The sequence below is a fragment of the Cryptomeria japonica genome, chromosome 2 (assembly GCF_030272615.1).
Source record: "Cryptomeria japonica chromosome 2, Sugi_1.0, whole genome shotgun sequence".
Classification (NCBI taxonomy): Eukaryota; Viridiplantae; Streptophyta; class Pinopsida; order Cupressales; family Cupressaceae; genus Cryptomeria; species Cryptomeria japonica.
In genome coordinates, this window is record NC_081406.1 from 613545661 (window position 1) to 613560960 (window position 15300).

Below are 15300 nucleotides of genomic sequence, written 5' to 3' on the forward strand. Positions count from 1 at the left end.
TACAAGCTAAATATCACTTGACATTTGTCAAAAGTTTTATATTGCAATGAGTGTTAGATTGGCCATTGTAGCTTTGAATGCAAATATTATGTTTAGCTTGTAATTTCTTATTTATGAAGTAAATTACATTGTTTTTAGAAAGTATGCAAGATTTGTATTGCAACTTTGCATATAATTTCTAAATTAATTTATTTCAATATCTATTTTTTCGGTGTTTATGTCTATTCAATCCTGTTTTATTTTATGCTTTTAGCTAAAAAGAGTGACCATTTAATAGTCATGATTTTTTTTTTTTTTTAAAACTCACTTTAAAGAAAGGTGTTAAAATTGTCTTATACCTTAACCAAAGAACCAAATATATAGATTTTATTTTAAGTTTGTTTAGACTGTCTATTTAAAAATATACATTTAGTTGTCTTTGCATTGTATTCCAGAAAACACACCACTACAAATTGTAAAGAGCAAGTACATTTTTTAAGCTAGTTTTTTTGGTTTGTTCATGAAGACTTTGTTTCCCCTCCTGATCCGAAAAACAACTGTACAATATATTTGTTTCCTTCTGTGTCCCACGTAAAAGTGCAAATTAATACACTTAGAAATTTGTATTTATTATATTATATAAAATGAAGTACTTTTAGTTTAGGTTCTAAATATTTTTAATTCTCATTAAAATTTCATGCCCTTGTGCAGGGTTCTATCATCCTGTGCTAGTTGGAAATTAACAATACATTTCATATTCTGTTTTATCTTCTTTTTTCCTTTGTGTGCTCTTAAAGTACAATACTTCTGCCTTTCCACTCTAATGCAGAAACTCTTTTCACTACCAGCCTATCCGAGATACGGATCACTGGCAGGCCTTCAAAAAATTGTTGGTCAAGAACGAGTTTCTTATCATGATCTAGTAGCTTTCATCCATTGCTTTTCTAAGCTCTACGATACTGTTGTTTAGTTTATCCTTGCTCTTACAGAGAGCTTCATTCACTTTGTCAAGGGAGGAAAAGTTAAAAAATAGTCCGTCTCTAGAAGAAATAATGCTAGATGTGAAAAACATGTTTTAGACCTTACGGTAATATCTGCTATTATACAATAAAGTGCTCAATTGTTTATTCCATACATATAATGTGAAGAAATCGAACAAGGAACAACTCTTCTATGTACAACAGTAGAATCGTTCGTACTACTACTACTCACCATCTCTACTGACATTACCTTTCAATTATTGTCCAGGCTTCATATTTCTGCTTCCATGCCATTTGCTCTGTTGAATTTTTTATCCTCTGTTGATGCTCCATAGGTACAGAAAATACTTAGAATTAAAGCAAATATTTGTTGCTTAAGTTCTAAACAAGAAGATTAAATGGTCCGCCATTAAACATAGGCAAAACGAACATGGGGATGTATACCCCCCTTGTAAGGAACATTTCCCAATTGAATGGTTCGTTGATCTTGATAACTGGATATTGTCAGCCATTTTCATCTCTACTCCTGTTAGTTTGGAGGTAAATCACATACATCTGAACATGTGCTCTTTAAGTCTTACCAGACAAATCAGCATGCTAAATGATTTGAATTTAAGTGTATCTCTAAGCTGAAAGAACAAGTCAAGCATTGTCATCTCAGAAAAACTAGATACCAAGGTGCAGAAAATGTCAACTTCATAGGACATCAAAGACTGCAGAAGCATTCTAGTAAAGCAAACAAGCAAAATTAGCAACCTTGTAGAACTTCACTAATGGGAGACTAGCATAATTTTTAGTCACTCAGCCGTATCAATCACGTAAAGTCTTTGGCCATCTTGTATAAAATCTGTATGCAAAATTTGCCCTGCATCTTCTGTTAGAACACAAGTGCCAAGAAAACCAAATTGGTGTGCTGCAGAGTGTAGCAGATCCTCGATTGTATGAGGAATCCACATGACTAGTCCATTTTTTCTCTCCTCTCTTGGGGTCCATGGGTGAAAAGGGAACACAGTGCATGTTTTATGTTTCTTTTCTACATATTGAGATACCTCTGTTCCAAGTTTTTGGAAAGAATTCCCTTCTGAGATATCAGAATTCCCAAGACATTCGGTGCACAAGATTGGATCCATACTTGAAACTCTGCCTTCAGAAATTGTTGTTGATGAATGTAATCTTGGACAACCTAAACGAGAAAGCAGATCGTTGGGTAGTTTAAAATCAATGCAACTGAACAGAGAAAGATTAGAAACTATATTTCACGTGAAGTAAGAACAAAAATTTTCTTAATATTTATCTGATTAAGAAAGTTATTATGTGAGCTACTTTCAATATTTTAAGGAACCTAATCCATTAATGTGCTTAAATTTCCCTTCCAAATGCTTCAAAGCCTTCGTCTAACAAATAATATATACCTTTGGTACTCTCTACAGCATGCGCTTCCTCTAGCATTTGGATCAAAGGTTTACTCCCGCACTTGCGTCCTTCATCCAGTGGAGTATTTCCCCATCTGTTCAATGTGAAATTTTAGTATCACTGAAACCAAACAACTTCAAGATAGAAACAAAAAAGTAAAAATTGTGCAGTTATTTTAGCAGCATTTTCAGGTCTTTTATACACTATATGGTCAATTTCACATTAGTCATAACGCAAGATAAAATTGTCCTACAAATGCCAATCCAAAAAGGATAATTTAAAAAGGACATGAAAAACAATGCATATACAGAAGCCGATGGCCTATATGCAAAATAAAGTTGCCGCTTGCTAAGCTAATTATAATACTTAATAGAATTACTAGAAAAGAAACACAAAGTAAATGTTTCAGAGCCAGAGCTCAGATATAAAGGAATGTTATTGTTAGTGATGTTCCCAAGCAATGAAATCAATCAATTACGATAAATATTGTAAGTCAGAGAACTTAAAAGATATTTTTTAATGAATGGTGTTTCTTTACTTTTCAAGTATTTCTTGTTGGATGTGAAGTCCGACTGATTCCCTCCTTTGTCCCTTCGTCTTCTCTTGAAGACTATTGTATATATATGAGGGAAAAACCTTATGTATGCTGCTGCAATGAATAATAAAAATTAATGCCTTGCTTTCTTGTGGATGTAGCCAAATTGGTAAACCACATTAAATTCTTGTGTCTGTATAATTTATGGGTTCTCAATTTGTCTAATTATTTAACAATTGGTATCAAAGCTTGTGAGATCTAGGGAGAGCAAGTTAGAAAGGGCCTTCAAATCAAGAACCTGATCCTGTCGTTGCTTCTGCATTTGCCCCTATGGTTTATGAGGAAGGTGGACAGCCCAGTAATGTAAGTGGTGGAGGAGAATGGCCTCTACCCCTGTAACATATAAGGAAGGTGTTGATGTTACGCCTGCCTTTGTAGCTTTTGAAGAAGGGGACGACGCAGAAAGAAATTGAGAGAAAATTAGCTTCTTATATGGCCCCCAGGGCTTTGATTAAGGAATTACGGTTGGGCAGACAATAGCCATGCTTGAAGGATATGCTCAAAATGGATTGGGCAAAAAGGGTTTTGAAACTTTCAAGCAAATATCTACTACAAGGTGCAAAAACTAGATCTGTAACTTTTGCCAGTATCCTCATGCCTGTGGTAGAAGGGAAGCTTTACGACAAGGTATGAACATCCATGAAGGCAATTTTCTTTTTTTTCCGTAGTTGCAATTGCCATGACATCAGATAGGCATGTCTGAAAAATGTGGAGGGCATAGCGAGGCGTGTGAAGTTGTTCAACAGAATGCCCAAATGGGTCATGTTCTCATGGTCACCAAGTTGTGGAAAGACATTACTTGCAAAAGCCATTAACAATGTGGTTTGGAGAGAGGCGAATGTAAGGGAATTTTCTTTTTGATTAATCCAGAGGGTCAGCTCCTTGCATCCTGTTTTTAAGCTTGATTCTATTGCTACACAGCATGGAAATAGTGTTGGCGATGCTGGTGGTGCTACGGATAGTCCTCAACCAATTGTTGATGGAAACGTGTAGTATATGAGGGAATTTTCTTTTTGATAAGCCAGAGGGTCAGCTCCTTGCATCCTGTTTTTGAGCTTGATTCTATTGCTACACAACATGGAAGTAGTGTTGGAGATGCTAGTGGTGCTACAGACAGAGTCCTTAACCAATTGTTGACGGAAATGGGTGGTATGACAGCCAAGAAAACAATTTTCATTACTGGTGCTACAAACAAGCCTGATATCATCGATCCTGCATTGTTAAGGCCTGGCTGACTTGAATAGTTGGTTTATATTCCCTTACCTGATGAGTCCTCATGGCATCAAATTTTCAAATCTTGCTTGTGAAAGTCACCGATTTTAAAGGATGTTGACCTAATGGCATCGACCCATTATACCCAAGGATTCAGTGGAGTTCCTCAAAGCCTATGGGTAGATGTTGAATTTGGCCCTAATCCTACAAGGTATGGAGCATTTGCAATAGTAAGTTATAACCGCTCAGTGCGGAGTTATTGGTATCATTTTACAGATTTTGTTTATGAGGTCCATGACCATGATTACTAGTTGTATATTGGCAAATTGGATTTGATGTGGATCTATTGTTTGAGTCTTTAAGTCTACAAATTATCCTCTTTGATATCTCAGTGTTCCTTTGAGATGAGAGGATGGATAATAAGGGTATCTCCATTGGACTTGTAGCATGCTTATCATGATATGATGAATAGCTCAGTATCACACTTTGGTGGGAGCTTTTGGTAGTGAGAGTTTTGTTGTCACGAGATGGTTATCTTCATGTGATTGAAAATGTTGATTCTTGTTTGGAAGATGTTTGTTACTGTGCCATGGTGGACTCTTGACTCTAGATTAGAGTGTTGGCATGATATAGGTCCTCTTGATAGGTTATGCTCTTTTGAGCATGGTGGAGTCTTTCTTTGTGGAGATGCTAGATAATGTTAGATCATGTTGTGTTCTCAAGTTATGCAGACGTGTAGTGGGATTTTTGACATTGGACTTGTTAATGCTCTTGGTATTGAGTTCATTGGTCATTTGCTTGGAGAGCTTCATCATGGTGCAATATTGTTTTTTCAAGCTTAGCATGGATTGATCATGGAGGTACTCTTGAATACTAGGAGACTTGGGTGAGGCTGGAGTTCTCTTGGGATTAGAAAACATTTGTTGAGACCGTTCCAATTTGGAGATTTTAGCAAAAAGACCGAGGAGCCTACATGTAGTGATGGATGTGAGTTCATTATGGACCTAAAGGAGATTGTTCTTGAAGAGAGTCATTGTGACTTGGTGTATCCTGGAGGAGCATTCTCACTCCCCACTCTTAGTCTACTCAATAGATTTATCTTCTAATAGCTATTGCCCAATTTTTTTAAATGTAATTTTTATGCTCTGTGGATTTTGAGCTATGGTTATTGGTTCTGGAGGGTTCATTTGAGGGATGTTAGCGTGTTTATCTACTTGTGCATTTGAGTTTAGGAGATGTGGATTGCACTAGTTCCTAGTTTTGGAATGATTTGAGTTTGATCTTCCTTGGTTAGAGAGGCTTACATCCATGTTGATTGGGTGTTGTTAATGCTTTCATTTGGGGAGGTAAAGGAGATCATACTTGGCACAACTTAGTACTTGGTGGTGTTGGTAGAAGGATGAGATATGGTTTGCAACTTCTCTTATTGCATTATGTTTCTTCCTAGAGTTTCTTATTCATCTAGTACGATCACTAGTTTGTGGTCATCTTTTACTGTTGTACTTCATTGTTTTTTAACAGCAGTATGTGGTCTTGTAATGAGGACTTTGGAAGAAGTGAAGTGAGATAAAAAATAAAATTGAGAGAATTGAGCAGAAAATTTGTACAAATAGGTTCTTTCTTGCAGTAGGTTTGTTGCAGTTTTCTGATCATTGTGATTTGATTATTGCTACACCTTTTATGCAAGTGCTTATTGGTAGACTTGAGTTGTTTTGGTTGACATTGCTCATGCAACATGTGTGTCTTTTCATTGGATTGCACTATAAGGGTCTTTATATTTTTTGCACATCAATGGTTTTTTGGTGTGTTTTGTTATCTTGGAAGATGATATTTTTTTTGAGTAGGGCAGAGGATTATACAGTGATAAGAGGTGTTGTATGGTCTGGATATGTTTGGCATGAATTTATTGTTGTATGATTAGAAACTAGCTGTGGTTGTTATTCCAACTATGGTGATTGATTCTTGGCCTATTTATTACCATGGGATTTGGTGATTGTGTTTGGATATTGGTTGTAGGGTTCTTATTTTATTAGACAATAGGCCATGGAAAGCAAACTTCAAGTGGGAGGTTGTTCAAATGTGAAGTCGTCGCATGAAAAGAAGACTTCAAGTGGGAGGTTGTTTAGATGTCAAGTTGCAACATGGAAAGTAGAATTCAAGTGAGAGGTTGATGTGATAACCCTCTACTGTATCACATGATGTAAATCTTACCTTGGTATCATAGAAATCTACTCTTTATTTTTGCATTCGTAAACCCTACTAGGATTATTACCCGGAATAAATGTATGAAGGTATAATTAATAATTAAATAAATCTATGCAAAGGTTGAAAGAATACATCAATAATAATGATAGCATATATTAATGAATTCATTAGAAATATATAAAATGAAGAAATAAATTATTAAAATAATGTTAATATATTAAATAATGTTAATATATTAAGAAATAAATATATTATATGAGTTCATTAAACAAAGAATTAACGCCAATGTTTATTACCCCCCGCAGGAAGTGGTGGGATGGGAGTCGCAGCCCTGGGCTGCGACCACCGTCACACCCCTTCCCACGGAAGGGGTGTGACCCCTCCCCACCACGGGTACAAAGTAAGACGGCTTGCAGACCCGAAGAAAAGGAAAGGCACAGAGAATAAAGGTAAATGGTAGGAGAGAGGCTGCACCAGCAGACTGTGAAAAAAGGTAAGAGGTCAGTTTGTACGCCACAGGAATATATATTTGTGTGGACGTGTGTGCCACAAGCACACATATATGTTTATAATGGATTTGTCATAGGTGATATGTCTTCAATCTCTTTGACAGAGTTATAGTCTTATCATAATATTGTCTCATGTATATGTATAAATATAGGTCCATGTGTGTATCCACACACACACACACACACATATATATATATAAATATGCGTCTGCAATCTAATTGTTCATGTAGGATCAATAATAGTGCTTAAGAAATATGTAGAGGCAGACATAAATTATAAATTAAAAATGATAATGAAAATGTAAACTGTTATATGAATAACAATAATGTGGCTATGTGATGGAGGCTATTGGGAGAAAATCCCCTTAGCCTAATTTGGGATTATGATAATCCCTGGTAGGTAGTATATACTAAGTACTCATATGCATATATGTAAAAGGCTTGGGTGTCGGAAGCTCACCCAAGAAGAGACGGATCTTGCTGGTCCTCTCTGGTAGACTTGGATGATAAGATGTATCATCCAAGGCAAGAAATGATCATATATGACGATCTTCCTTGGTAGGCTTGGATGTAAGATGCTACATCCAAGACGGGAATCGAATTATCCATCGATTTCCCTGGTAAGGCTTGGAATCATAATGGATTCCAAGAAGATGGGCATTACAACCGCCTAAGGACATATCCCAATACTTCATCCGTATCCTTTTTATTACCTAAAAGTTAAGATTTATTTTAATTAAGTAATTGAAGTTTAATTGCAAATTAGATTAGTAATATATATTTTGTTGCATTCTAACAGTCTGTTTTGCAAGAAAGTGATCTATAACTAGTAGGGACATTACAGTTGTTCAAATGTGAAGTTGCAGCATGGAAAGAAGACTTCAAGTGGGAGATTGTTCAGATGTGAAGTCGCATCATGGAAAGAAGACTTCAAGTGGGAGATTGTTTAGACGTGAGGTCGCAACAAGGAAAGCAGACTTCAAGTGGGAGGTTGTTCAGATGTGAAGTCACAACATGAATCAAACTTCAAGTGGGAGATTGTTGGATGTGAAGTCCAATTGTTTATTTCAACTCCCCTCCTTTGTCCCTTTGTCTTCTCTTGACGACTATTGTATATATATGAGGAAAAAACCTTATGTATGCTGCTGCAATGGATAATAAAGATTAATGTCCTGCTTTCTCGTGGATGTAGCAAAATTGGTGAACCATGCTAAATTCTTGTGTCTATGTATAATTTATTGGTTCTCAATTTGTCTAATTATTTAAGATTTCCTTCATGTTCCTGCAAATGTAAGTCTCATCGACACATTTTATAGACAAGATGAAAAATGGGTAATGCTTAGGAGGCAAAATGTCCAATATTGTGTAGAATTATTATAGTAAACATATTATTTGATCAAATATGTTTCATTTATATAGAAGAGTCCATGGCTTAGAAAATTTAAACAAAATTCAAACTTTTCTATAGCATCCAAGGACAAAACTGTGAAAACCAAGAAAGTGCATAAGAATTGACTAGGGGTAGAAGACACCAGTGGTAAGCATTGAAACATGTGACACAGTCCTATTGGTGTGTAAATATAAATTCAAAAAACCTCAATTCAGTGTTGGCATGAAAAGATATAGGTTAGATTACTCCAATAACAAATCTAAGCACTTATGTATAGAGGTGTAGTGCCTCAGTCAAGTATCTTACATACAAATTCCTTTGTTGGCTTTGTCTTGGCCTTGGCCCACCTATTCCACTCTATTATCATAACCATGAGTTGTAGTGCCTCTTGCAATTTAATCATTCTCTCCAATAGAATGAAATAGGATATGCATATCTGGTCTCAACTACTTTCAAGAACTCCTTTGAGAAGGTCCTAAAGAGTGCATGTGAAGTGTGGTGGTTGGAGACAAACATTTGCACATCTTTCACATTGCTGACCATTCCTCTAATCAACTAAATCTTCCCCATGTCCTTGAGTGCATTGTCCATGGTGTGCACACAACATGGAGACCACCAAAAATGTCTATAGGATTCCTCAATAAGTTTTCGAACAGCTCTGCACACGTGCTTCATCTGTCACTACTTGGATCACATTTTGTGGCCCAACCTCCTCAATAGCCTTCCACCCATCCATAACTATGTTGCATCTAGACTCCACCCAACATGCCTTCATCTTCTCCATCAAAACATTGACCTTGGAATAGTTCTCATCCAAGATTGTGGTCCTCAATTTGGTCTCATCTAGTGGCACATATGATGTTCCTCCCCTTGTCACCATCAATATCATCTCCTTATAATAAGGAGATCGAGCTACATGAAATGGGATGCCATTGGAAAAGAACTTGCCAATGACATCATATATCTCATCCTTCAACAACACATTGAACAATTCGGCTATGAGGTTACTTGAGTTTGCAACTTGAGTTTCCCCTTACCCTCTCGTGATTAGTTCACAACACTAGAAGTGGATGAAGGTCTTGTGAAATATTCCCCTTAATTTTTTTTTTCAATTTTTGCCAAATTACAATCAACACAAACACCTGTTAGGGTTAGATAATGAAAATCAAATACTGCTAAAAGTAACCCTTCCACTTTTTGATCACCAAGAGCCCAATGTGGGAAGGTGAGAGCATTTGGTTAACAGCTGGAAATTACAATGCAAGTACAATATTGGGTAGCAAGCCAACCCCTTCCACTTATCTAGTGGGTGAAAGAACTTATATAGCAGTTTGGCAGTGCAATTAGCCAATTTACAAGATTACAAAGAACTGAAAAAATAACAACAATCACTCGACCACTTATCCAGTGGGAGGACTGAAAATGAGTTTGCAATCAACTCAACCGCTTATTCAACATGAGGACAGTGTTACAATAATAATAGAAAGGCAGCAAGCCAACCTCTTCCACTTATTCAATGGGTCCTGAACAACAATCCAAAATAGATAGCTGTTAGTACTACTAATCAGCTTTACAATGCACAATATGGATTTTTCAAATTAAAGGATATCATTGTCCAAAGATAGGTGGCCAAGACAGCCTCTTCCACTTATGCAGTGAGACTAAGAGTAAACAAGAAACCTGCTGTTAGTACTACTAACCAACATTACAAAGTGTATAAGAATGATAAACCAGTGTTGATAACAAGTCCAACAACTGTAGCAATAATAGATATTCACTCCCAAACCAGCAAAGACCAATCACACCAAGAATGCACTCCACACTAGCAACTTTGAATTCTGAAAATGCTAGCCACACACTGGGAAAACGTAGACCAGCAAGCTAAGAACTCACTAATTCACTCATAACTCTTTCCACACTCAACAAAATCACCCTCAAACAGATGCAAATGAGAGATACAATGAAGGTGATAAGGATAGAAATGATAATCAGCATCTAACAATGCCCAAACCCATGACACGCAACCCCAAGCACCTCCCAGCATAGGGCGTATAAAGCAAAAAGTTTGACTTGCATGATAAATTCATTACTCCAAGATAATCAGCAAAAACTTACATGAAGGATTGCCCAAGGTATAAGAAATGAACAAGCAAATACCCAAAATGATCTGACACACACACAAGGAGCTACGAACAAAAACACGCTTCAGCCACACCAAACCAGCAACCTGTAAACACACACTACAACACTACAAAATTAGAACACCACAAAAATCTTCATCTTCAATGAGCTCAATCAGCTCCTCTGGATGAGAAACAGTCACAAGTTCAGCTAGGCGCTATCTCTCAAGAATGAAACTGAAGGCACGCGGAGGTATGCATCCCTTGAAGCAAGAGTTTGATAGTATTTCGATAGCACTTCGTTATCATAGCAAATGGATGCCCCAAATGAGAGCCCAAGGCCTCTATTTATAACTTTTCACCAGCCAAATTCAAATTCAAATTCCATTAAAATGGCGCCACATTCCATTAACATTTCATTTCATCCCTTAGGCGTTGCATTTCTTATTATTCCTTAGCATAAGGCGTATAAAACATGACCCCCTCTAAGTCGACTTTTTAGAGATAACTTAAAGTGTATAAAATAATAATAATTTATTTGTACTTTGGTGTCCAACAAGAGGGTGAAATAATTCGCCCAAGTAGACTTAGGATAAAATTATTATTTTCTCCTTTCCTAAGTCATCCATCCATAAAATAATCAAATATTAAAACCTTATGCCTAACGTATTAATATATTAAAATACCTTCTCAAATACTGATTATTGCCAAATTGAGCCAGGAACTGAAGTACTGGAAATCACCAAAACTGAACTGGGTTGAAGTACTGAACTAAACTGCTAAAAATAGGACTGTTGAATATAGTACTGACTAAAAATAGTAAGTCCTGAAAACATCACCAAAAATCTTGCTCTTCAAACCTAGTGGATGAACTCAGGAAACCTAGAAAAACCCAGAAATCCTGACAGCTGCCACCAACTTATTAAAAATAGTAAATTCAGAAAACTTCTCTGAACTAAATGCATGTCACACCCCTGTGAAGCTCTTAGAAAACCCAGAAGGAATCCACAGTCTGAATTGTATAATTCCAACTCTTCAATCATCAAACAACTCTTGCAAACCTACACACAGTTGGAAACCCTAATTACTGCTTCCAGTTAGCCTACGGGTCTCCGGAATAGGCTAATGGCTAACCAAACTTCTAACCATTGAGAAGGGGGCATTACAGTCTTCCCTCCCCAAGATTGCTTGTCCTCAAGAAACCACAAGACTGGATGCTGTAGAATCTCCTCACTCTCCCAAGTGGCATCCTCCATAGGCAAATTCTTCCACTTCACCAAATACTCTTTGATTGTCCTTCTCCTCAAAGAGCGTTCTCATGAATCAATGATCTCCTTTGGAATCAACACCAACTCTCCTTCCTCATCCAGTGAGGTAAATCTGAAGAGACCACAACATTGTGTCCAAGTGCCTTCTTGAGGCATGACACGTGGAAGACATTGTGCAACTGTGGATGGCCCATAGAAATGTGGCTTGAATTTCTCTGCTCCACTCTTCTTGAGAGTAGACTCTTTGAAAGGCTGTAGTCTAAGATAGACCATGTCTCCAACCTTGAATGAATGCTCTACATGCTATTGATCAACGTACAACTTCTGCTGACTCTGCGCAATCTGGAGATTGTTCTTCAAAGCCTTCAAAATATCCTCACTGCTGCACCATGTCCCTAGCTTGAGGGGCCTTGCTATCACCAAATATGAAATTAGCAAAGCTGGGAGCCTCGTAACCATACACTGCCATGAAAGGAGACATCCTGATGGACATGTCATAAGAGGAGTTGTAGCAATATTCTCCCAAATGTAGCCATCTCACCCATGCTTTCTGCTGCTCCGAGACATAGTTTCTGCGATAGCCTTCCAACCATTAGTTCACAATCTCCGATTGCCCATCAGTCTGTGGGTGATAACTTGTGCTTGGAGTAAGCATTGTGCCACACAATATGAAAACCTCTTACCAAAAAGTGCTTAGGAACTTGCTGTCCCTATCACTTACAATGTTCTTGGGCAGCCCATGCAATCTAAACACCTCATGAAAGAACACATCAGCAACCTGAGCTGCTGTGAATGAGCTAGTAATGGAAATAAAGTGAGCAAACTTAGTCAATCTATCCACCACATTATCTCTAGACAACCAGTGATGCAATCCATCGAGATATTTTCCCATTTTTTATTGGGAATAGGTAGAGGTTGCAACAAACTAGTTGGATGAGTGTGCTCATTTTTGTTCATCTACCAAGTGTGACACTCCTTGATGTAGCTCAACACTTCATGTTTCAAGTCCTTCCAGGAGAACCTCTCACAAATATGCTTAGAGGTCTTGAAATATCCTTGATGACCAACAAGAGGAATGTCATGGAAAGTCTGTAGAATCTTCTTCTTGAACTGAGATTTAGGCAACAAAAAGATTCTGCCCTTGTAAAGTATAAACCCATCAACCACCTTGTACCTTTCATCATGAAAAGTATCCTCAATAATGTGTAATATTCCCACTAATTTTTTCGGATTTTAAACACAACAAATACTACAATGCACCCGTTAAAGTTAGGAAACATAATCTCAATCCTACTGAAAGTAACCCTTCCACTTTCTGATCACCAAGAGCCCAATGTGGAAGGTGAGAGCATATGGTGATAAGGGGTTCGTTAGCTCACTGATCTGCTGGAAATTACAATGCAAGTACAATGCTAGGTGGCAAGCCAACCCCTTCCACTTTTTAGCGGGATGAAGACCAAGAACTTTGGTAAACCAACCAAGGGAACAAGAGCATAACCAGAACCAAATCACTACCGCTTATGCAACAGAAGGACTTATACATAAAAACTATCACTTGACTGCATTTTCAGCGGGAGGACAATATCACTCAACCACTTTCTCAGTGGGAGGACAAAGCTGAATTACAAACCAAGAAAGCGGCTAAGCCATCCTCTTCCACTTGTTCAGTGGGAAATACCATATAATGCAACTATAATGATTGATCAGTACTACTGAAACAATCTTAAATATATAGAGATGCGAGAGAAGATAGAGTTAAGTACATTTCTCAAGAATCCAGTATCAAATTCACACCACAAAACCACTACTTGCTGTTCTGAAATCAGAGTCAATAAAACGCAGAACCAACCACACCCAAAACCACTAAAATGCTCGTAACTTTCTCAAAACTGAATGAAATCATGCCATACCAAATGCAAATGAATATTATGACTTAGGCAATCAGTTCAATACCTTGAAACAGAAGCTTGAGGGTCACAAGGATGATGCACGCAACCCAATGCAAATCTGGAAATGGCATTTTAGCTGAATATTTCGATTTGCAACCATAAATTGGAGAGTTTCCCAAATACCATGCCAATGTAGAACAACTATTGTCTCTCCAAAACGCTTCTAATGAGCCTTCACCCAGAACGATGCACCCAACACACAAATAGCTACGAACAAAATACACTTCCAGCCAACACACACCAGCAACTCCAAAATAAATGCAGCAGCACACAACTCTTCAAAATCACACCCAATGCAATCCCAAGTACACCAAGTAGCTCAAAAATTCAAACCACAACAAGGAGTGATATGTCACACTTTGTTGGGTGAATATTTTGTCACTAGCGTACCAATGAAAAAATATATGATTCACACACAGCTATGTTGAGAAATTAATCTCTACTCTCATCAAGGGGACGTTCCCTTTGAAATCTCTTCTCTAATTAATAAGAAATTAAAATATGTGGGTTAGTGTTGGGCATATAACTCTCTTTTTTCAGAGTTAATGTATTCTCCCTTCACCTTGTTACAATTTCCCTATCACTTCGATACTAAAGGAAATTGCCGAATTTATCCAACAAACTATATCAAGATTTTACAAACAAGAAGCACAAAGTCTTTCTTGAATATAACACTAACTAAACTAATTCTCACAATGATAAGGAATTCAACTTGAAGCTCAAAGTCTTCAAGTATAATCCCTTAATCCTAAAAACTCCAAGCAATAGTAGCAATACAAAGCCTACTACTAATCACTTAACAATAGAAAATTTTTCAAATATTCAAGGAGCACAAAGTCTACTTTCACAATTCAAGAGCTCTTTAATCCACTTAACAATACTTCCTATATCAAGAAATTCAAGAACATATATAAATCATGAATGTAAGAACATCAACTCATATAAGCAACTTTTTTTAAACACAACACAAAGTTTGGGATCAAATAAAATCGCTTTCTTTATTTGCTTGATCAAATTTTCACAACAAAAGCTCAAAGTCTTAGTTGAGGCAAAAATTTGGCAGAGTTTTGCTTAGCATAATCAAGATAAAAATATACAAATGAGGGTCCCCCTTATATATAAGAAAAGTGGAGAAAAATGTGGGCACAGTTGACTAATTCAACTGCACAGTCCCACTTGACTACAACTACAACAGAAAAAAAATATGCAACTGTGAGAAAACTTGCAGCATCTAACATTGCAACTACATGGAAAAAAAATGTCAAAAAGGAACACTTTATTCATTTTTCTCCTCCTCGTTTGATTTGTGGAATTCCTCAAACCTAGTCAGGATGGCCTCCATCTCTGCTTGGTTCGGCATCTGGGTAGAATCTGTGATCACACGAACACGAGAGATCGTATGCTCAGCCTCTACATATTTCTTTTTGCTGTCCTTCAACATGGATGCGAGGACCTCAAAATTGACTTGGATCTCCAGTAACTTATCGAATGCACCAAGGGAGAAGTCCTGTCTCGTGTAGTGATCCATGAAGGACAAAAATTCCTGTGTGATGGCATCACTAGTAACGAGATTCTGATTGTCATCATACAGATAACAAGGAAGGTCAGCAATCTTGGCAGAAATAAAATCAATCTCATCATCACCTTCCTTCCGTTCTTGATCCAGCTCTGCTATCATCA

General features: G+C 37.2%; 1 protein-coding gene across 2 annotated transcripts in view; it reads right to left on the bottom strand.

The window, feature by feature from the left end:
• Positions 1-1041: 1041 nt before the first annotated feature.
• Positions 1042-15300, bottom strand: part of LOC131064287 (potassium channel KOR2) — a 276576-nt gene continuing 262317 nt past the window's right edge. For both annotated transcript variants that reach the window (XM_057998385.2, XM_057998387.2), the window contains 2 exons: positions 2372-2466; positions 1042-2142 (listed from right to left, as the gene is read on the bottom strand). In XM_057998385.2, coding sequence (XP_057854368.2) covers positions 1757-2142; positions 2372-2466 — 481 coding nt within the window. In that variant the 3' untranslated portion in view covers positions 1042-1756. The remainder of the gene's footprint in view (positions 2143-2371; positions 2467-15300) is intronic.